Source organism: Micropterus dolomieu, linkage group LG05 (assembly GCF_021292245.1).
Source record: "Micropterus dolomieu isolate WLL.071019.BEF.003 ecotype Adirondacks linkage group LG05, ASM2129224v1, whole genome shotgun sequence".
Taxonomy (NCBI): domain Eukaryota; kingdom Metazoa; phylum Chordata; class Actinopteri; order Centrarchiformes; family Centrarchidae; genus Micropterus; species Micropterus dolomieu.
In genome coordinates this window covers 19,797,140-19,820,924 of record NC_060154.1, presented here as the reverse complement: position 1 = coordinate 19,820,924, position 23,785 = coordinate 19,797,140, and the positions used below count along the sequence as shown (strand labels likewise).

Here is a 23,785-nt window from a genome sequence, read left to right as displayed (position 1 = left end):
AACTCTTTTAATACAATGTCAATACTGTTACCATCTTTTTACATTTAATCTATACAATTATTTATTTGTCATAATATAATGATACAAGTAATCACCTTTCTAAGTAAGCATGTGGTTTTGTGACCATGTATTTATTGTAATGCAGTGATGCTGAGCTGAACTTATTGTTAGTTAACAGTTGCTTCCATAAATGCAAAACAATATTATGTAACATTGGAGGTAAAACTCCATAGTAGCGTGTGGACAATGATGTGAAGTAGAATGTGTGTCCTGTCATCTCTGCCATTACGTCAATCTTGTTACTGTCATTAATTTGATAAAAAGGTCGAAAAAAACAAACAAACAAAAACAATCCAAATTTAATCCAAACCCTCAGTGAAAAGTAGGACAAATGTACTGCTCATGTATGTGCAATCTAGTACATATTAGTAATTAGAAATATAGTGTATAGTAATGTTTATCTTGGTAACAGGTTTGAAGAATTATCAAAACATTTAGGAGAAAAACAGTCAAAATATAAAATTATACAGTCTGAGATGGTACAACCCAATTTCTTGTCATTTTAAGAGGTCTTCAATCCCTGGCTATTTAAAAGTGGTGATTAAACTTGTGAAAAAAAATTCACTTTTCAAAGTTGAAAAAGCATCGATTTCGTGAATTTACCCATATACATTTTATTTCAATCACACCACAAAGATACCAGGTCAAATAAAGACCAGAGCTTCAAGTAACAACTATTTTCATTATCAATCAATATTATCTGTTATTTAGAGTATTGGCCATTTCCACACATGATGTCCAACAGTGTTACAGAGACAGGTAGATACTATTAAACATTCCTTAGGGTAAAATACAGACGACATGACAATGGTTGTCTTTGGCTACTGCACTGCTGAGGTGATGTTACTCTGTGAAGCCACACTAAATCAAAATAAAATGAACAGAGGACATGTTTGTCTCATGGTTCATGGCAGAATAAACTTCTGTAGCTTTTATTCTCAGTTGAGTGCTGTTGTCTGTGTTGAACTGTCTGGTTTTATGCATCATAAAAATGCTTCCCCCTTCAGTCTACATCTCTTCTGATGTAAATTTAGATGTATCGTTAGACAGGAAACATACTTGTTTGCATGTTGATGTCTTTGCTCATGTCCGATTTCTGAATGAATGAGGCTGCACTCAGGTTAAATGTTGATCTCACTGTTCTTAAGTTTCAAGCTGTCAAACACAAAGCCAGACACAGATTAGTGGATATCATTTTATTCATGTTTACTGGGTGTTTGACATATTGCTCATAGTGATGATTCATGCACATTTTATTCCAAAATGATCCAAACAGGAAGTAGAAAAAAATCTATCCCAGTGTGAATTATTTGACAAAGATGTAAACTTAACAGATTTAGTATTGTTTGTAACAATTTATAAAATCAATATCACAAAGTGCAACTCTGAAATTATCAGGCTTTGCATACAAATAGCACTAACTTACACTCGTCAAAAAAATATAAGAGATCTGACTGTAAAATGCAAACTGAGCTCAACAAAAGCAGCATAGAGATAAGCCCTTGCTTCAGTAAGTGACGAAAGGTTGTATCCAAAAGTGACCAAGCTCGCTTTTTTCTTACTGCTTACAGCACACAATATTCAGGCCCATTTGATTACTGACAGTGCAGTGCAGATGTTCATCTAAACATGTGACAAAAAGAGTCCAGAGATTCAAATAAAATCCAATCTTAATTTTGTCATACTCTGATCAAATTAAATGTGCAGTTACAAAAGCAAACTAATCCCTGGCAATTAGAGTTAATAGGCACTTTGAAAGTACAGTAAGTCATTACTCAACAGGCATTTATATACTATAACTCAATGTTGTTGAAATGGCACAAAGTCAGCCTGTGTAGGTACAGGCACTGCTTCATTAGATCCTCTAAACCAGTGGTTCACAAACTTTTCACATCAAGGACCCTTAAATGGACACAAATTAGATCACTGACCCCCATTTGATAAGATTTTGTCCCAGGGTTGCTTCTCTCATAGGATTTTTGCATTTGGAGGTTTAATTACAAAAAGAGAATGAAATCCACCAAAACAGTCATATGTTCTGTCATTGTGTTACTTATAGATGGAATTAAGTACAGGGACCCCACTTTGAGAACCACTGGATCTAAACTGGATGGAGAAAGCCTGTTTGTAGGTCTCCTTACACAGAAATTAACACGGCAGTTTTGCATCTTTTTTTTAGTTTTCCAAAAACATAAACTTAGGACTTGCTACCAATGGAGGACAATTCTGTGTCACACTCCTGAGATTTCCACAAAGTTTGTATGCTTTGTTATCAAATAGAAACTTTTCCCAGGCCAGTTCCTCGTTATTACTTTGTTTCCTTCCTACCCTGGCAAAGTGAAAACATACCAGACAAGTCAAGTCACAAAAAAGCCACGGGTAAACCACTTCTGGCCATTTGATTAAAAAGATTGCACAAACACCTGAAACATTTTAAACTGGCGGTGATTTTGTACATTTAAAAATCTTTTCCCGGGTCTTCATAGACATCTTTTGCAGATAAATATTTGTAGTCTGACAACAGTCGTCTATAATTTTTCATACAGACAGCGTTACTTGTAGTGATCTGCATTCCCTGACATAGCAGCATATTTGTGAAAAGAGAGGCCAAACTAAAACTAAGACCGACAAAAATGACAGAAAGAACTAATAAAATTCCACACTAACTGAACGCCCTACTAATTTAAAACCTAGCCTAGCTGAACTAAAGGTATGTATATTACTTTGTTTATATTTTAAAAATCACCATAAAACTTGCATAAACATTTCTCTTTCTTTTCCTTCCTAAAACCTCTTTCATCTTGTGGACCACCAACATGTGCACAGCTGAAAACATTAAAACTACAGAGTTAAATAATACAGAAACATTTTTGAAAACATAAAATACTTGGGTAAAAGCAGGTTTTGGGAACAAAACAGAGCAAATCCAATTACAAAAAGTCACTGAATTGCCATCTTCAGTCTCCCTCTAGCTGCCACAGTGACATCCTGATGATGCCTCTGTGGAAGCGTGCACTATCCAGCCTCAGGCAAAGTCGCTTCCATCATAGATTATGGGCTTCTCCATGGTCAGATGGTAGAAGACTTTCTTGGAGATAAACCTGTTGGAAAAAGGTTTCTCATCAAAGGACTGAAATCTGATTAACTGAAACGAGACGCTGAGGCCAAATAGGAAGTCGGCTTACAGGCCAATTGCACACACATACACGTGTGTTTTTTTGTGTGTGTGTGACACATGTGCCCAACAGTGGCAGGAAATGGTGAAGACAATAAGAGATCAAACATTTCTGTAATTCACAAGCTTCTCCGGACAAGGGCGCTTCACGTCAGGAGTTCCATACCTTGAGAAGGAGTTGTCAAAGATGAGCGTGTACAGGCCAGGTTGTCGGACTTTCAGCTGTCCCTGAATTGTCTCTTTATGGGAATTGCAGCGAGTCAGAGGAATCAGGACCTGAGAGAAGAACAGAAACATTGGTCTGAAGTGAAACTCAAGGTACAGGTTCTGTCAGAGGCTCAACAAAGCTCCCCCTGCTAGGCCAATCTATCTGTAATACTATCAATAATACTCTGAACTTGTTCTTTGTTACGTTACATGACTGTTTGTTGGACAGCAACAACGGAGTCATCATTATCATAATAATTTAAATATATTAGAAATATATAACAAAAAAAAAAATCACACAACAGGAAATATTGGCAAGAGAGGGAGGGGAGGGGAATATGAGACTAAAGGACATAACTCATGTACAACCCCTGCCATTTTAAGTGCAGGGTCAAATTTAAAAGATCTAGCAAACAGCCCTGCTCACTGCAGGGGGTGCCAATGAAAGCACACGCAGGGTCCATGCATTGTGTCTGGCAATAACTTTTACTGCAGTTTCTAACAACTGGAAAGCATTCCCTTCAGCCTCATGCTTTCAGCCACATTGCCGTCCTGGTCTTTTCCTGTGGCAGACGCACACAGGGCGCGAATGATGTCAGGGCATGTTCACATTCATTGGGCTTCTATACTGTATAAGTGTATAGGTTCCAAGAGGCTCCTGGGCCTCACAACACATTGCTCTTAGTGCAGAGACATAAAAATGCTTTTACCTTTGCCTGTTCCACCTGGGTATCAGTGGATTCCCTGTAAACCACACTAAAGGAGATGCTCTTTGGCTCTGAGGAAAACATCCAGCTGATGGTTGGCCCACAATCACCCACAGCAACACTTATCACACTGTAACAGCTGGACTTGATGAAGAGTTCCCTGGAACCATCCCAGAACTGAGAAATATCATCAATGGTGAGAGGGACAGCCATCCTGCAATAAGAACAAATTAATTTTAAGAGTGGGATTTATACAAGGTGGCATACACAAACACATTAAGTATATGGAGGTCAAGACTCACGTGACTTCTCCTGATTTAAGAAGGTTTATTTCTGAATCCTGAACAGTGGGGACATTCTCTTCAGGGTCATCAGGGGTCACATCTCCTGTGCCTCTGCAAAATCCAAGACATGACACAAAAAGTAATTATTTTGTTTTCAATGCATGTAACTATCACACAATGCTGATTAAGCCTAACACCATCAGGTAAATCTCTCTGTATTTCACAGTATACCAGATACCAGTTTTTAAATCTGGTGTCTTTGGTGATGTTCCCGAGCACGCAAATCGGTAGGGATGTGTATCATGCCAACCAACAATATTTGGTTTGCAGGGCCGAAAGGGTGAACGACCGTAACAACTCAGAATGGCAGTGTTCAGTGTTACCTCATCTTCCTTCCAGTTATCTTTGAGGTACATCTTTGAATGTTGTACTTTTTTGACAGCAGCACTTACTCACTCCATACAGTTGAGCAACAAAATAGTAACACATGCCTCTCTCCACCACCTTTAGTACCTGTGTCACTTCTCCCTTCCCTCCCCCATTTCCCCTGACCAATTGATGGTGCATTATTGATGACACGGAACTAGTTCTCTTCTCATTTTCCTACTTCCCACTTTTCAAGGTGTTATGGTGAAAACAACATGGCAACCTGGAAGAAAGCCTAGCTGTTTGGCGGTTTTAAGAACAAAATGAGGTGCCAACTCATCCCTCTTCTCTGTCCCCAGATAAATATTACACTCACATATGCAGGGCTCCTGGATGCCGTCGGTCTTGATCTTCCTCCAGTGAGCCTCCAGTGGTCTGGGAGGTGGTGTCACTGTCGTAGACGCCGTTCACTTCCTCTTCTGTTATTATGTCAAAAGCCCCATCGTCAGATCTGTTGCTTGGATCTGAAACTGGGAGGAACAAGAATGTATTAATTTAACTGTTGGACAATTGGACCTCTACCTGTTCTCATGGTACAGTCTTCTGATTAGACAGTATACAAAATCTTATTGCATATGCAGCACATTACGGCTCCGCCACAGTTTTGATACGTCCATAGCCCCGCGTCAAAGTCCCCTGGAAGAGTCTCAAAAGTGTTTCAGCAGCAGAGCGTGCAGCCGTTTCGTTCCGTCACCTTCAGGCTGCATTTCCCACAAGGAGCATTTCAGAATCAGAGCATTTTGCCTGCCTGATTTTGCTGACATGTTTAGATTTTGTTGATTTGTAATCAGTGTTTGCTTTTTGTGCTTCTACTTTGATTAAGAAGGCCTACATAGGCCTACATAATTAAATGATTTCTTTTTGTGTCTGTTTTAACCGTGTTTATTGTTGTTTTTATTCGTTGTTGCGTCAAAAATAGACCTGCTACCTATTCTCTGTGGAGCGGAGAGCCGCTTTTGGGACACGCTGCGGCACCGTCTGGTTGACTCACAAGCATTGTATATAATAGCCGCGATAAGCCACAGCTGGAGCCAGTGGATTTTACGAGCAAGCCACTACAAAAATAGACCTAACATTTTGCAGCCTTCTTTACAGTAAAAGCAAAAGAGGTACATCTCTGAATGGAAATGTTAACCTCTTCCCCTTCTGTCTATTGAAGAAGAATTCAGTGGTATGGTGTCTGTCCTTGTTCCTCAATGTGATAACGTCAGTCTTTTACTTCTGCTTCCCATTTAACTCACAATAAAACAAGACAGCCATCCAGAGAACTAAAGCATAAACTTAGGGCCACTTTCTGCAGTTGTCTAGTTAGCATGTGTTTTTGTTCCTTGCTTGCCTCCCTGCCTACCTGTTACCCTGGGAGTGGGCTTATACGGGGTTGGTTCAGGAGGTGGCTGAGGTCCAGCTCCCAGTGGAGGGGGCTGAGTGTCGGAAGGACTCAGCTCTGCCGCTGTGAACCTCTCCACCACCGCGCTGTGTTGGGTGTAACAGTCCCTGCAGCAGCGCTCCTTCTTCTTACAGTGCTTGGTCATCACAAAGTTGTTGCTGCAGTAGTAGCAGAAGATGCGACCACAAAGCCTAAAGAATAATGAATGTATGAAAAAATAAATGGGTTTTCTTCCATAGCAGACCTATACTTGTGTTACTAAAACATATTTTTGATGCCTTTCATATTGAGTAAGCATGCAAGTGATGCTATGTGTAGCATGAAGATCAAACAGGATAGGTACAGAGACTGACAGGAGCAACAGTATAACATAGCCCCCAGTGCCCACCCACCTGCAGTGATGTCTGCGCAGCCACCAGCTGAACTGGCCCTGGCAGCCAAGGCAGTGTGTGGCCTCCTTATCCACCAACCACCAGCGCTCTTCTGCCCGCAGTTTCTGCTCGAACTCCAGAGCGTCTGACTTCTGCCACAGAGCATCTTTGTCCCTAATGTAATGCAAAAAACACAAACGCATGGACGTTTAGGGTTACTCGATGCTATCTTAACAAATATTGTCTTAACTGGGACTAAATGTCAAGTTTTGAAATGTTTTTTTTTTTTCTTCAAATCGATGCAAATAAACTTACTTGCTGTTTAGAATTGTGTTCCGTTCGATGTTAACACATTTAATGCTGAATGTTTCAAAAGCTGCTCTGGAGGCAAATGGAAGCTGGCTATACTGTAAAATAAATTTCACTAACCTTCATGATCTTTGAAGACTGAACAAATTTAGCATGTCCTGTCCGTGGACTGAACTGTAATTGTTATTTTATACTAGGATGTTGTATACACAACATATGTCATGTGGGCTTATCCCAAAGGAGTTGACCGAATCATTGCACTTGTGTTTTCTTTCATGAGTATGAAAGCTTTTGAGGCAACAGTGGTTCCTGAATCCAGCAAAGAATGATGCATAAAAAGTTGTTGTTCTAATCTGCAGCTTCTTTCTACTAAACTTTACCTCTCATGTTGGCCTCTCAGCGTATTTCCTGCAATCTTCTCGTCAAAGAAACTCTATGCCTGTTGCAATAGACAGCATTGACGCTGCTGACAGAGGTACTTCAGACAGGTCATACCTTATAAGCTCGATGAGCCTCTCTTCAAGGTTGACCTTGGTTCTGTTGAGGTCATCGATCTCTGCAGTCATCTTCAGCCACTGGTTTTGTTTGTCAGCTTCTGCTGTGTTGAGTTTCTGTGTCAATTCCTCGCAGACCTTTTGCACAGCCAAGTGTGCTTCTTCAGCGCTGACGAGAGCAGATGCATAGAAAATAAGTCAGTATATCTTTCTGTGCCAAAAGGAGAAGAAATTCACAGGCATCACTGTTCATAAACGCACCTGGTTAGTCCGTCTCTTAGTTGCTGAATCTCACTCTCAGCCTCACGAACGGCTGTTTCTGTCTTTGTGATGTGAGCATCTTTCTCACCAGTTAGCTGCAAGTATTGCTCATTCACAGCCTTTAAGAACACACATAAAGATACCCATCAGTACAAAAATCTCTTTCAATAATTTAAAGAATTGTTTTTTTTCTTCTGACCTATAGAAACATGCCGATTTTGGAGAGACACAGGCTAAATTAAATCTTAAAAATATATTATATAGATCTGTAAACAAATCAAACCATTGAGGCAAAAATATGATCTCAATGCAAATTCATTAAGCTATTATTTGTACTAGGACCAGTACACTGCAGTGATTTTGAATGTAGTGTGTTATACCTTCTACAATCAAAGAAAACTGCTCAAGCAATCAAAGCGTCTCGTTATAAAAAAACAAAGGCCTGAAAAAACTCTCTCATATAATCATCGACTGTTAATGAGTACTAAATAATGTCCCTGTTATTATGTCCCCTGTGGCTTGTAGCTTCCTTTTCTCCATCCCTGCTGCAAATCCACTAATGATAAATGCGTTGGTGCCTGTTCCAGGCTATGTATAGGATTGTTGCACTTTTGAGTGCTATCTAGCTTTACTCTGTTCTTAATCATATCTGGTTCTATCTGACACATTTTTTCTGATCACTGTATAAATCTATCTCTCTTTAAATGCACATGCTCTCCAAAGATTACAGAATGCACTAACACCACCAGGTATCTGCTTATTATGTGACCATGAATCACTGTATTTGATGCTTGAAAGACACAGACCTCTAATTCAGACACTTTGGCCTGCAAGCTGGACACATTTTTCAGCTCCTCCTGCAGCAGGGCTTTCACCTTGTCCAGCTGCTCATTCACACTCTGAAATGTGAGTGTAACACAAGAGAAGGGAAATCAGTGGAGTCTACTGACACAGTCGCTCTGTACAGTTGTACTTAGGCACAGTGGTGCTTTGAAATAAACACTAATATGCTTACAATGACAATGCTAACGCTAAACATATATGTTTTACAATGTTCAACCCGTTCATTCAGAGTTTTAGCACACTAACATTTGCTAATTAGCACTAATCACAAAGTATTAGTTTTGATGTCACAAGTTTTGCAGCTATTTAGTCATAAACCAAAGTAGTAGACAAATTAAAATTTTGTCAAAGTCAGGGGTCCTTAGGTTTTATCTTCTGGGGTCAATGAATGTCTGCACAAACTTTCATGGCAAGGTCCATGGTGAGCACATGCTTTAGAAAAATATCTGCATCGGCAAGTTGAAAGGTCACCTAACTTCGCTTCTTCTCACTAGCTTAAGGAAGCCTGGCAAGTCGCTAAGCAAGACTTCCCTCGCAAAAAGTGATTTAGAAATTAATGACATCCATTAGTGTCATTGCTTCCCTTGACCTGGGATGTGCCATGTCTATTGAGGAGTCAGACAGCCTCATTATCCAGATAATATATCAAGACACAGATCACATGTTAGTCCCAAAAGCACAAATTACTATCTTGAGTGTAATACAAGTCATGACTAACTCACCTTCATCTGGACCTGATGATTCATGCTCTCTGAGCTCATTTGGAACTTGATGGCCTCCGCCTCCTCTCGGCCAGAGTCCTTGACGCACTGCATTTGGTTCTTGGCTTTTTTCAACTGCTCCTGGAGCTCTATGATAGTCTCCGGAAGTTTCTCCTTCTGTGTCAGCTCCTCTCTTAGTTTGGTATTCTCCAGCCGTAGTTCTGTCATGCTCTCTTCTATTCGCTCCACCTGTTTCTCCAGCTCTTCAATCCTGGCAGCGTCCCCTGCCCAGTGCTCTCGGGCCTCCTCCTTTTCTGCACTTAGCTTACAGATGGTCATCCCCAACTCCGCCATCTCTGTGTTTGCCCTGTGTAGACCTTCACGTGCCTCGCTGTTCTCTAAGGCTAGTCTGTCATTTTCTGCCTTGAGGGTGGACAGCCTTTCTCGGATGGCTGCCGCAGAGATGGCCAACTCGGCATGGGCAGCTACTTCTCGATCACGCTGTTCAATCAGCGCCCCTTCTTTCTTTTTGCACTCCAGAAGCTCTGTTACATGCCTCTGATTCAGTGCTTCTGTCTGGGCTTTAAGCTGCTCAGTCAGAGTCCTGAGCTCATCTCTTTGGGCTTCCGTCACCTCCAGCTGTGCTTGTGATTTTAGCTTTTCCTCGTCAGACCTCTTTACCTGCACCCTGAGGTCCAGGATCTCTGCCTGGAGCCTGGACACATCTTTCATGCTCACCTCCAACTGGCCCTCGACCGTAGTCAGTTTGACTTTCACTTCCTGGCTTTCCTTTGCCTGGACCGCGCTCCTCTCCAGCTGAGATGTCTCCATCATCCGTTTCTCAGAGGCAACCCTTTCAATTACTTCTGTCTGTTTAGCACAGGTTGCTTCTGCATCAGCTTTGGCAATCTCCAGCTCCTTCTCCCTGGCCTCCAGAATCTTTAACCTGGACTGCAGCTCAACAAGGTTGTTCTCTTTACTCTCTAGCTGGGCCTCTTTGGCTTGGAGCTGCTCTTCAAGGCTTGCTTCATTCCTGCGTGAAGCTCCCAAGTTCTTCTCCAACTCTCCGATTTGTCCGTGAACACTCTTCAGGTCAGCTTGCATGCGGCTAAGAGCTGCTTTCACAGTGTCCTGCTCCTCTCTCAGACTCTGGTTCTCCTGCTCCAGTCGCTTTGACGTGGCCTCTGAGAGCTTTGCGTCCATGGTGGCTCGCTGCAAACTCTCATCCAGGTTGCGGTTCTCCTCACGCAAGCGCTTCTCTTTTTCATCCACGGTCATCTTGGTGTCGTCCAGCTGGCCCCGAAGCTGTTTCTCGGAAGCCCTTAGAGCTGCTAATTCAGCTTCAAGGGCTGTTCTGTTTTCTGCCATCTCCTTTTTCAGCTCCTCATTTCTCTTCACCCGGTTCAACAGTTTCTCATTTAGTTCCATTAGGTTGCCGCACTGAGTCTTGTAGTCTTCTATCTTTGCGGCTTGTTCTTTGACATTACCCTCCAGCTCAACAAGGTTTGTGGTCAGTTTGTCCCTCTCTTTGGTCAGGCTTTGGTTCTTGGCTTCTAGCTTTTGTAGTGTCTCACAGCTCGAGGTAAGCTCCGCCTCTTTCCTCTTTAGCTTCTCCTTAAGGGTAGTGACTTCTGTTTCTAAAGACTCTTTTAAGCCTCCAGCCTTCTTCTGCATTTCATCTTTATCTTGGTTTGCTCTCTTCTTAACCTCTTCCATGTCTTTCTCCTTCTCCTCTAGAGATCTTTGGAGGTCCTGCAGCTGCCTTTGTAGGTTACTTGCCTCCTTCTCTCTCACTGTCAAGGCCCCCTGCAGCTTATCAAGGGCGATGCACTGTTCATCCACTTTCGCCTCCAACTTGGCCTTCTCCTCAGACACAGATGCAACTAACACTCCAAGTTTGGTTTCACCATCCCTTTTGGCTGCCTCCTTGGCTCTCAGCTCCTCCTCTAACCTCTCTGCCTGTCTTTTCTTCTCCTCTACCTCAGCTACAGCTTCCATCTTCCCTTTCTCTGCCTCTTTCAATCTGTCCAGCAACTCATGTATCTTTTGAGCTGAATCAAAGTAACTGGCTGCCTGCTGGCCCTTCTCATTCAGAACCCCGTCCAACTTGGCCAGGAGCTCTATGTTCTTCCCCTCAGCAGCTGCCAACTTTTCCTGGAGCAGTTGTTGTTCAGCCTCCCTGGCCTTTTCCCCAGTCCTGAGCACTTCGACCTCCCTGGACAGGGCCTCCTCTCTCCCCTGCAGAGCCTTGAGTTCTCCCTGCAAGCCCTGCTGCTTCTCTTGGGCAGAAAGGGACACATCCAGTTGCCTCTGGAGCTCCACGACCACCCCCCTGAGCTCAGCAGCCTCCTCGCCCAGCTGTTGCACCTTATCTAGGAACTCTCGCTGCTTCAGCTCTGACTGGTCTAGCTCCAGGCGAAGGTCTTCAACTGTGCTGATATCTTCGGTGCAGGCAGGCAGAGACTCGTTCAGGTCATTCAGCAGACCTTGACCATAGTCCGGGCTAGAGGGGAATTCGGGTGCTTGCTAGATGGTTGCAAGGGGAACCAGAGGAGAAGAGAAGGAACAGAGAAATAGTGATGAACATCAAACTATCATTTTAAAATTATGATAAAATAGAGACATACTGTACATCAGTTACCTGGGAGTAAGTGCTGGCCAGACTGTTAATACTCGAACTACGACTGGGTGGTTTCCACATGTGGCCAGGTGAGTTTGCACTTCCCAGTGTCCTCCTGTTGATCAGAAAATAAATCTGATACTCTAAACATTGGTAAATATCACACATCTGGAATAAACTCCAAAGTAGGTGCAAAGGCTGTGTTTGGACAAACAAATAATTTTTTGATGCTTATTTAGATATCTGACAGATACATTTGTCATGATTTGCCTGTTACCTTGCAAAAGTAGGCCAGGAGGCATCAAGATCATGACCTCTGGAAGCCACATCAAACTGGACATCATTGAGTTCGTATAGGTGATTTATAATGTCAACACTAAGGTGGGGCTTCAAGAAGGGGCTCCTCGCATAGTACCAGTCACTGTGGGAAGAGAGATGAGGTTGAGGTTACAGTTAGACAAAGCAGAACATCTAGAAACAATACACTGGGTAATAAAAAGGAACTTTGTCCCATATTTAAACCTTGACACAAATGACATTTCAAGCAGGAAATACAGAAATTCCTCAAAAATAACACACTTCACTTTACTTGCTTATCAACAAAAGCCCATCATTCTTCCTATTTTAAATGAAAGCAAAAAACTAAACTTTGCAAACGGACTGTATTGTGCAGATTTACCTGGTGACTCTCTGGTTCATCAGGCACTGCTGCAGGGTGTCAGCCAGTCGCTGATGTACGAGAGAATAACGGATAAAGGCTCTTCCTTTCCCCAGAGATGTCTTCAGCTATGAAAGCAATAGATGACTTGGTTTTACACGGAGCTTTCAACTGGTACTTTATGCTCACACAGCACGGATATCTCACAAGTCAAAAATTAGAAAGTTCGACTATTCAGTATCTAATCTAAATTGTCATTTTAATCTCAACCAAAACATGCTATAAACATGTAGATAAGAGCTATTTTAAATGTAACAAACAATAAAAAAGAAAGAAGACATAAAATATTGGATGAAATGTTTTTATATGACAGGCTCTTTGTGTATGTTGTGCCATGTCTGTATACTATAAGAGATGAGAAAGAAACAGGAAGCAAAAATCTTTTTGAGTCATTGTGGGTGGAGGTAAAACAGATACAACGACTTTAGGTTAATATTATTAATGATCAGTATATAATCAGTGCTATAGTTGTTGCGTAATTGTAAACAACAACAAAAATCCTTATACCTCAGTGATGGATTTGACAAAACGGATCCCATCATTGGCTCCTTTGATCTTAGCCAGACAGTCGTTGAAATATTCCCAATAATCCTTCTTTGTACCGAGAAATGTGGTCTTTTCCTTCTGGTCAAACTGAAAATAGATACATATATAGGTACAGTTGGAAAAAAAAACTGTTGAACATGGATCATTTTTTGAGGCAACTTACTTTTTAGCAATAAAAAAAAAAAGTTATCCATGTTGGATCCAAAGATATGAATTAATCATCACACATTCCTCCTTTTATTTATTTTGTAAGAGCAGACATCACATTTTTCTAACTATTTCTAGTATCTTATTTGGGAAGAATTAATGATCTATTCACATCTTCCTTGAGTAATTGGGAGACAATTACCCAGGTGAGACAATATACTGTTAGCAAAATCAAACCTGTAGCAGGTACTCCAGTTTGTAGGAGAATTTGTGCAGGCTGGTACTGTCATCTGTGATTGGCTCCCCACTTTCCCTGTACTCCTTTGCAAGGTCTGCAACAGCCTCTGAAATTCACATAGTTCGAATCATTGATTAATAACAGGGTTCATTCAAACAGGTGGCACGCAGATTTCACTTGGAACACACATTTAAAATACACATCCTTCTTACAGGTACATACATTATATAAAGTAGCAGGAAAGAAAAGAGCAAAAAAGAAGTAAAATGTTACCTTACCTAAAACCACATATTCTAAAAATAGCTCAAAGGATGTGCAAAATTATACTTCTGTAATATTTTCATCTCTTGGTGCATTCTGGTTACACACTCACACACAAATGGCCCAGGTGCCTACGTTTTCAATGGTTTTCCAGTTCCACACTCTTCATCCACATCTAGTCTCTAAATCAACCACTTGCCTCGAATCCATCGCAAAAACTGGAAGGACACCTGTGATGGTTGCACCCTCAGTACGCACTTTCTGTCTCGCTGCATGCTCACAAAGGCTTCCACCACACCCTTACTGCAGGGACATGAGTTCAGATGCACGTTTTCCCAAATGATTTGATGAGCAGGAGCGGTCAGATTGTTCCAGGTGTAAAGACTGTACGTACACTTGACACTGAGACCATGGCAAACCTTTCTGACTCTCCTTTCTCCTCTCTTCAGTCACACCATGTCAGCCATCAACTGCCCTCTGCCAGTCTATTCACACACAATCACACGAACAGGCACACGCACATAAAGCTGGCGTACCATGCAGATCTCGGATAATCCTCTGGAGTTGGCTCTCCCCGACCGAAGCCCCAGAAGCCATGGCCCCACCGCTCTCTCCCTGGCAACCAGGGGTCACAGGGTCACATCCAGTCTGCTGAATCAGAGAATCAGAACTAGTCAGGAACAAAAGATCGACATGAATGACCTAACATACTGTACTCTCTCGTGGCCACCCATGTGCATGCTTGATACACATAAATGAGCTACACATTATTGAGAGTGCTCATAATGGGTACATTGACCAATTCCGTGCAGAAAATGTAGCTCTAAGCCCTGAAAGTCAGCCTGACATAGATATAATGTTCTGTCACACATGCAATTTGATCTGTTACTGTATAATCTGTAAATATCCTTTTACACATTCTGCTCTTTTGACTACCAGCTAAGTTATTATTCAACTGTAATCTTTTATTTCTATCAAACTATGGATTTTTGTTTTGTAACATTCAAACTAAATCTAAAACTATCTAAAATCATAATTACATTCTCATATAACTGCAACAATAAAGTACATTAATCATTTGTATGAAATTATAGGGATGCAATAACAGGGATGCAAAAGGGCACAGTGTGTTTTAAAATATTCTAATGTAAATGGAATCTGGCTCTTGCTGGATTCTGGTTCAATGAGACTAACCTCTAAACCACGTTCTTACCAAGTCTCACTCCACAAAAAATACTGTCAACTGCAGTGACTTACTTTTCACTAAAATTTACTTTCATTACCCATAAGAAAAGAGACATACGTGTTGCAAAATGTACAATTCCCATGCTTTTACATAACCAAACAGTGTCTGAGAGTATGTCAATGCTTTCATAGAAAATGTGTTATAAAATGTATAGAAGATTGTGTTTGTCACATAATACTGAATATTCTCTAAATGACAGTCGGGGTAAAAACAGCTTGTGGACCAGATATAATCTACTACAATATCTGTGCAGCAATAAAAGTCTGTTAAACACCAACAACACAAATTATGGCTGCAAAGACTGCCAGGTCGTTGAGTAACATCTCTCTGATACAGTGCCCACTAAAATGAAAATTATAATATTTACAGAGGTAGTAGGCCTATTTATTATTGTAGGTTTTAAGTTACTGGTAATTTGATACTGTGACGGTGGTAATGTTACTGTGTCCACCTCCTGAAACCTCCTGTTTGTTAGATATAAGAACGTCAACAAAGTATGCAGTAAGTGTGTTTTAAGAAATCCCCAACATTATGAAAGTGGTTACACTGTGGTAACGTAAGACCAGCCTCAAAATACATTTTTATACACAAGCATTTACAATTTAGTAACGTGTTTACCTAAACCATGTTAAGATTAGTTTAGCTAACTGCTAACCTTAGCATAACTAACTAGGTTAGCGTGAGTTGGAAACATCAAGAACCGTTTTACAACACTAACTATCGGCTCTTACGGCGCAAATATTACTTTTCTAACATATAAGAACGATGGACAACAATGCACAGCTGGCAGCTCAAACTTTTACAGACGTTGAAGCTGTCCCAGGGACGGTATCTGACACAGTGATCCCTTGACAGACAGTTTGAAAACAACAGTGGCTTCACCAAGAAACGATAACTTTAATAATCTTACATGCCTCCAGGTAGTTGCTGGTGAAATAATTAGAAAATAATAATAAGTTTGACATACTTTTACAGATATGACTCCTGTCCATAACAACTCAGATCGTTTGTGTGCATACAAACTTGTTGACAGTCTCGTGATGGACATTGTGCCATCCACTGACAAAGCGACGCGCAACCCTCGGACCAATGACTACGAGGTTGGTAGGCGGGACCCTGAAACTGGGTAGTTTGGTTGTGGCTGAAGAGTAAACAAAATGTCATGTGATCAAGCACGACCTTACAGTCTATGCCGTAGATGCTCCCACTTTTCTGTGGTCCTTTGTTGATTTGACAGTAGGACCTTAACATAATCATTTCAGGTTTAATTGCAGGGAAAGGTATGAATATATTTTTGAAATATATTTAATGCAACTGCACCTCTTTCAACCATACAAAACGTCTGTTTACAAGTATTACCTCTGCCTTTTATGATGTGGAAAGCATATATAGTGATTTGTGATACCTACAAATAAAATCACCTGATATTTAAAATGATATGATAATATGACCCATTTCATTGGTCAGTTTTAGTGAGGTCTCATTTCTTAAAAGGGACACTCAATTGATTTTAAGATAATCCTTTATTGATCCCCAAGAGAGGACATTCGGGTGTTGCAGAACAAGGTAGAAATAAGAATAGAATAGTATTAGTTATTTTTTTAACACTCAAAGATCAGCTTTCTAGCAACACTGAGTCTGTGAAAACAGTTAGTGATGTTTTCTGTGAAAGAGTTTGTCAAATCTTAGAAAAAACCTGAAATCTCAGTTAGAGCTTGGAGTTTTATGACACAGGCATTTACCAGGCAGGGAGGGTCTAATTAAAAGATGCTATTGGGTACATTATGGGAAATGTAGGATTAAGTGTTTCCAGACCTTGACCTAGGGACTAAAAGTCAGGACAGATCGGCCTCTGCTGCATCAATTGTTGTGCACAAACACTTTCAGTGTTTCATTTCCTACTTCTAAAGACATCCCCTTTTTTTTTAACTCTCTTTTGAGTATATAAAAGGTGTCACATCCAACAACATATCCGTCCCATCACGCAAGAGGTAGGTCAGTGTTTTGCTTTACAATGCTATTATGCTCTCTTAAAAGAATTTTACTTTTTCACTGTCATTAATTGCACCCTCCTTACTGATTTTATATATATATATATATATATATACATACATACATACATACATACATACATACACACATACACACAGTCATTAAAAAAGACCTTTAACATCATTACTATTACTACCCTTCCTGTCTCTGTTGATTTGCATTAAACAATAAAATGAAATCCCAGAAATGAATCACTTGATATGCAAGATGAAAAGAACCAACAGTAATGCACATACTAATCCTTTTTCTCTCCTAGGATCCAGTTTAACAGAAATGACGGACTCTTTAAATTACAGCGAATATGACTATCCTGATGAAGTCTGTGAAAAGGGAGCGGTGGTCAAATTTGGATCCATTGTCATTCCTGTCTTCTTCTCTCTTGTGATCACACTAAGCCTCATCGGAAACATCCTCGTCCTTGTAATCCTGGCTTTGTTTGAAAACCTCAAGTCTCTCACCAACATTTTCATCCTAAACCTGGCCATTTCTGACCTTGTTTTCACCACCGGTCTTCCCTTCTGGGCCCATTACCATATCTGGGGATGGATGTTTTCAGAGACCCTCTGCAAAATTGTGACTTTTGTTTTCTTCACTGGGTTTTACAGCAGCGTCCTCTTCCTGACCGTCATGACCATCTACAGGTATCTGGCTGTGGTGCGGCCTCTCCCTGACATGAGCACTCAGAAACTCAGCTCCGGGGTTTTCGTCTCTGTCCTACTGTGGATGATCAGCATTGGAGCAGCCATGCCCTCCCTGCTCTACAGCTCCCTCGTCGTAATCCACCACAAGGATGAACACTCCCAAGGCTGCGAATATGATGCTACCCTGTGGAAAAACATTAGTATCTCCCAACAGAATCTTTTCTTCTTGGTTGCTTTTGCAGTGATGGCTTTCTGCTACATTCAAATACTTAGGAAAATCACAAAATCAAGATCTCACACGAAGAACAGAGCAGTTAAGCTAGTCTTCTGTATCGTGGCTGTGTTCTTCATCGGCTGGGTGCCGTACAATGTTGTCATCTTTCTGAAGATCTTGGATGACCATTTGGTTCCACCATTTCATAACTGCGAAGCAAGTATCCAGCTCGACTATGCATTCTATATGTGCCGGCTCATTGCTTTCTCCCACTGCTGCCTGAACCCTGTCTTTTATGCATTTGTTGGTGTGAAGTTTAGGAGGCATTTGAAGTCAATGCTGCATCGACTGTTCATTTGCCAAATGCCAGTCGAAGAACAGCATGTTAGAGTGCAAAACTTCTCACGTGGGTCATTGTACTAGTTGCTGTTGAGGTACATCATTTTCTTGCATTCAATTCTTCACTTCTGATTTAAAACATGACAATGTCCAGTGTGTATTTAGTAAAATCAGTTTAATCTCACCATAAGTATAGGAACTGGTTTTAGATTTGCCGTTTGTAGCAAGCTGCGTTCAGTATTCAAATCTGACTTTTGCTGTTTACTACAGCGTGCAAGTGCCTGTGTTTGTCATAATATGTAGTTTGTACGGGATGCGAATTGAATTGTTATTTGCTGGCACTTTAAAAGGAGGTCATGTTTTTCATGGGCTTGTACAAAACGTATTAATTAGTCGCAGTGGATGTGGAGCCATTATAGCAAATATGTTCATATGATTTATGATGATGTCCATTTAAGATTACTTTTGTGATGGTGAGTTCTCACTCAAATTACTGTAATTATGACTTATTCTGTAAATGTAATACAGTGTGTTTAATACAGTACAGTTTTTTAAATATTTTTTTTAATTATGAAAGGAGTTTGCTAGTAAGCCCATTGTTGTGATGCTTGCAAGATGTTAAAATAGTCTGCTCTCATTTGAGTCTATTCAATTTTCAATATTCAGGTGGCTTACAGGTGGATTAGTGTAGAATAGAACTTGAAGGATAATAATGTCAACCATCGCAAAAAAATTAAGCCATTTAATGGTCCCAGTCAGTGAAAAGCTTTGTAAAATATTTGCATTTCTTGGTCCCTGCATTAAAAACCACAATAACTTTTTTAAACTGACATGTTTTTTCATTATGAGCCTTTATCAAATGTTGACTGATGGTAAAAATGCATTTCTACCAAATTAAATGTCCATTAACTTCAAATGAGTATTTAAAACAATCTGCATAGATTTGCATCTATTAAAGATAAATGAAAGACTTTTGATTTTGTCTGTTTCTATGCACAAGAGCAATGAGTAAAACCTCTTTTTTTGTGTAAAGGATTTTTTGATAAGGAAAGACTTCAAGATGTAAGACATGACAACACAGTCTACATGAACAATGCAAGGGAATAGAAAAGATAATATCCAACATTAAAAAAACATGACAATAAAGGTTATAATGGAAAATCATAAAAACAAAAGTGTGAACAATCAGGTGCAGAGCTGATGGCTCTTTGCAGAATGGCGAGGCCCTCTAGTGGGCCATTATATAGTGGGAACTTTTTTCACACTTCAATTTTGTCAGCAGCAAGGGAAACCGAAATACAGCCTTCATCTGGTCCGCACCACATTTGGGGAAACTGATTACCTCAAACTTTTTAAGTTGTGGTAATAATATTTGAATAAACCTTAACTTAAATATAATACATTTTTAAAAAACATTTAATTTCTGCATACTAGACTAAGTAATTGACTGCTTGATCAGATAATTAACCAGCAACAATTTTGATAAGCAATTTGTTTTCATTCTTTTTTGCAATAATGTTGAACATTCTCTATTTCCAGATTCTTATTGAGATACGTATTTTGATGTGTTGAAAACACAGTATGCATTTATTCCATCAGTAGCACTTTTACTTAAATAATATAAAAGGGAGCTTTAAATGTGTAGTTCATGCCAATGAAGGGGATGCCAACAGTAACCTTTTCACTGTACACATTTTAGCATTGTTTTGAGATATACTACAAATAAACACAAACCTTTCATCTCTTTAAACCTGTCAGTTGCTGGAAGAGGTATTCGAGTTGCTTTTCAGTAGTACATTTCATTACATTAACATTTCATATTACTTGTCGTTGATAGACATTTCTGTGAGTCCACTGAGTACTTACATTGCAGGTTTTGAAGACGTCAGTCATCCGTTAGCAGGTTCACTGGGAGGCCACGGAGGGTCAGATGGGCACCTCGTGTTGTTCCTAGATTGACAATCAAAATTATTATACAATATTTTTACGGCACATCAAGCCATAAAGTGTAACAGTTCTACCAATGTAATTCTAAGATAATAATAATATTGATAGCAATAACAACAAATCCATCCAGCTGCAACTACTAAAAGACAAGTCAAGAAGAGATTTGGAAGCCAGTGCAGTAGGGCTGGACCCAAATATTCGACTATTCCTTCATTGGGTTGGTATTAAGTTTTCAATTTTGGGATGTGGAGATTTGCACAAGCACCTACAGTTCTGTCCCGCGCAACGCTGCACACACACCAGCTTGCACTGCCCTTTTCAGTTTCTTTCTTGCTGTATCATACAGTGACAGATACATACAGGCTGCTATCTGTCCGCTTTCAACTTTCATTGTCAGTTGTGTGTTTTACTGCCCAAAAAACACAGTGATCAAGTACCGGAAAACTTACAAAAGTAAATGCAAATGAGAAATGACAATTGAAAGTAGATGGCTCTGTCCTCCTAGTCATCACAAGACAATATCATAATCAAATTTCATTATTAGTACAGAAGACCCAATCTTTATTGACTGACCATTATGTGATCAACAATGTTGCTATGGCAAAGGTAATCTTAAACTCACCTGAAGATCATAAATCCTGAGGATCTCTGCAGGGCCTCTGCTCTCTTGGCCTTCTGCCTGTACAGGGCAATCAGTTGTGGTGTGTATCGCTCAAGTTCGCAGTAGAATTGGTTGCATAGGTTCAACATTTGTAAAGCGTTGAACTCAGCAAACACCTGCAAACACATAAATGTATGCAGATTAATGGTTTCCCAACTTGGGGCTTGACAGAAAAACATAATGCATTAATTACTTGCTTTAAGCAGGATGGCTGGCCGGGCAAAAATAATATCGTTTTTACCTGAGAAATGGACATGGACGTCGTCCATGTGACGACTGCATTGACAAAAGAAAAAGCAGGGTCATCCTGCAAATTCCTTTAACCTAACATTGATTGGTTTATTAAACAACTCAGCGGGTAGCCTATCTTTGACAAGAATGAATGAATAAAAAATGAACATATGCATATTTGCCACTATATTATTATTATGGCATTACTATCTGCAGCACCAACTATACTGAATCCTAGTTCAAATTCGCAAATAAACGTCCTCGTTGTGCGAACATTATAATGTCGCTGACAGGAAAGGAGGAGAAAGGGTTAGGGTTCAGGGGAAACCAAAGATGTATGTGGCAGTGTGCTTCTATAATGGCCATCTATTTGAAAAGATGATCTGTCACGGGAGATTTATAATTGTGTCCTTATTTCAGTGCATTTCTCCGTGCATTTGTTTGTTTCCGGTTTACATGACAACCGCCAAAATTCCTATAAATAGTCTGAAAGTCCGAACCATCCAAAAAAAAATGCTTTCAAACCAGAAACGAACCAAACCATGGTTAAGTTTGATCCGGACCGAGACCTCTTTTCATCGGACCAAATTTGGTTTGTTTGATCCGGACCGTGGTCCGTAGTTTCACACCTGCAATTTTGGTTTGGACCAAACAGAAAAGTCCGAAAGTCCGGACCAAATGAGGTAGGTGTGAAAGACCCCAGAAAGAGGTAGTATATCGGTCCGGATCAAACTGAACTATGGTTTGGCTTCCAATTGGGCAGTTAAGGGGAAAGTTAAGGGAAACTATACCTAGAGGTCTGAAATCTGAACTATATTATTCCACAGAGGCTAAAGTTTCAATCAAACAGTTTCAGATTTGTGAAACCTTTATTCAATTTGTGAAAATACTTTAAAGGATGATTTATCTGCTTTTTTCATGTGTAGACCACATCAGACCAGGTCCAGATCCACAACCACTATACCTAGAACTCTCAAATCTGGACTAGATTGTCCCAGAGAGGCTAAAGTTTCAGTCAAACATTGATTGAAACTTCTGGCTGTCAGAAGAGACGCTCAGTTCAGGAACTGCATTCAAGGTTTTACTGTGTCTCCAGGCAGACTCTTTTGGACTTCACTCTATGGAGAAATTGGCAGAAAATGTGGCTTATTGTAGACAAATTCTGTCTTAACAACAAAGTAAAAGTAGTAGGCTATCCTTTAAGATATTACATCATATATCCGGTAAAAAAGACGTTTCAGAGATTTAGATTGAATATTAATCAATTACATGAAGAATCAATTTGTCATTTGTTTTATCAATGTATATACTGTAGAATGTTTTGGTTGGATGTTGAACTTTATATAAAAAGGAATGCGGCAAACTGACTCCACATACTGCCTCCGGTCATCCCAGCGTACGATTATAAAATAAAGTCACAAAACAGAAAAAAACCCCACTTCCACAGCACTGCAAAGAAAGCTGGGTTCTCTCAAACTTTGTAAATGAGTTATTACAGTTTTTCCTCAAATGCTAAAACACATTTCACAAACGTTTCGTCCATGTTCTCCAATGTCTAAACACAACACCCTTTTCTAAAGCTACATAAACACAACCACACCTTCTCCCTTCAAAACTCAAACTTTCACACCAAAAGAGCAGCTCGAAGCTTTCAAAAATGTAAACACTATACACATCATTACACACTACAGCAAAACAATTGAAAACACAATGCTCAATTTGTGAGAAGGTTCTTTGTTTCATAACTGCCAATGCATATTTTTAGAAACTTTACAATAATGGATCTTCTTAGATCTCTGCAGAGGATTGGGCATTTAGATTTGTGAGTTTCACATGAAGAGTATAAATCTATAGTAAATTCTGTACACTACTGTAACACAACTCAATGCAAAAACAGAATCTATTGCACACAACAGTACTCTTGAAAACATGATCAGGGTGTGAAGTTTTTTTTATTTACACCACAATCACTGTGCGGCATCATGTCGCTGAGCTGCATCGGGCCACATCAGCTCATCCACATCGCAGGCTATATTGTCTCTTGCCAGGCACCGCGGGAAAAACGCCCTGGAATGGCGGATCCATCCTTGGAAGTTCTCCACTGGGATGTCAACACACGCCAGCTCCATTGCCCTTAGGAGGTTCTCTCTAGTGTATGGTTGTCATAAACCTTCCATCTCCACGATGAGAAGAACTCCTCTATAGGGTTCAGGAAAGGGGAGTAGGGTGGCAGACAGACGTTTAAAAAGTGGTTACTGTTGGTGGTGAACCACTCTCTGGTTTGTTCTGTGGAAGCGTACATTGTCCCAAATGATCACATAAATGGGATGTTCGGGCCCAGGATGGTGTTGTTGGCGGTCCAGGAGGATATCTTTTAGCTCCTCTAGGAAGGTTAGGAGACGTTGGGTGTTGTAAGACCCAAGGACAGCCTGCCGGTGGACAAGCCCCTCCAAACCCATGGCCGCACAAAGAGTAATATAACCCCCCCGTTGGCCAGGAACCTCAGTGATGGCTCTTTGGCCAATGATGTTACGGCCTCTTTGCCTTCGTTTCTGCAGGTTGAAGCCAGCCTCATCCAGGAAGAGGTACTCATGAGGTCTGGCCATCGCGTCCAACTGTAATATCCTCTGTGAAAATGTGAAAGTGCACAGGTGTTCAGAACAACAGTCAATCAGGTAGCATAGTATTGTCCAGAAGTA

At 40.4% G+C, this 23,785-nt stretch overlaps 3 protein-coding genes across 8 annotated transcripts in view; 2 read left to right on the top strand and 1 right to left on the bottom strand.

Moving 5' to 3' along the window:
• lpxn (leupaxin) overlaps positions 1-23,785 on the top strand; it is a 665,334-nt gene that overhangs the window by 611,231 nt on the left and 30,318 nt on the right. The gene's annotated exons all lie outside the window — the stretch shown is intronic.
• fyco1a (FYVE and coiled-coil domain autophagy adaptor 1a) lies at positions 1,242-20,155 on the bottom strand. Of its 5 annotated transcripts, none has more exons than XM_046049038.1 (18): positions 20,114-20,155; positions 14,292-14,403; positions 13,494-13,600; positions 13,071-13,196; positions 12,525-12,631; positions 12,123-12,266; positions 11,867-11,960; positions 9,247-11,751; positions 8,488-8,580; positions 7,682-7,800; positions 7,422-7,589; positions 6,639-6,791; positions 6,208-6,437; positions 5,176-5,329; positions 4,452-4,544; positions 4,153-4,363; positions 3,402-3,511; positions 1,242-3,161 (listed from the first exon to the last, which is right to left on the bottom strand). In XM_046049038.1, the coding sequence occupies exons 1-18, from the start codon at positions 20,138-20,140 to the stop codon at positions 3,086-3,088; spliced, it is 4,629 nt and encodes a 1,542-aa protein (XP_045904994.1). In that variant the 5' UTR covers positions 20,141-20,155; the 3' UTR covers positions 1,242-3,085. The 5 variants fall into 5 exon arrangements, with proteins under 5 accessions (XP_045904994.1, XP_045904993.1, XP_045904996.1 ...); XM_046049037.1 differs by lacking the exon at positions 20,114-20,155 and adding an exon at positions 15,969-16,058; XM_046049040.1 differs by lacking the exon at positions 20,114-20,155 and adding an exon at positions 15,969-16,038 and having other exon boundaries at positions 14,292-14,406.
• xcr1a.1 (chemokine (C motif) receptor 1a, duplicate 1) lies at positions 16,206-19,078 on the top strand. 2 transcript variants are annotated; one of them, XM_046049111.1, is made up of 3 exons: positions 16,206-16,281; positions 16,953-16,992; positions 17,310-19,078. In XM_046049111.1, the coding sequence occupies exon 3, from the start codon at positions 17,327-17,329 to the stop codon at positions 18,329-18,331; it is 1,005 nt and encodes a 334-aa protein (XP_045905067.1). In that variant the 5' UTR covers positions 16,206-16,281; positions 16,953-16,992; positions 17,310-17,326; the 3' UTR covers positions 18,332-19,078. The 2 variants fall into 2 exon arrangements, with proteins under 2 accessions (XP_045905067.1, XP_045905068.1); XM_046049112.1 differs by lacking the exon at positions 16,206-16,281 and having other exon boundaries at positions 16,897-16,992.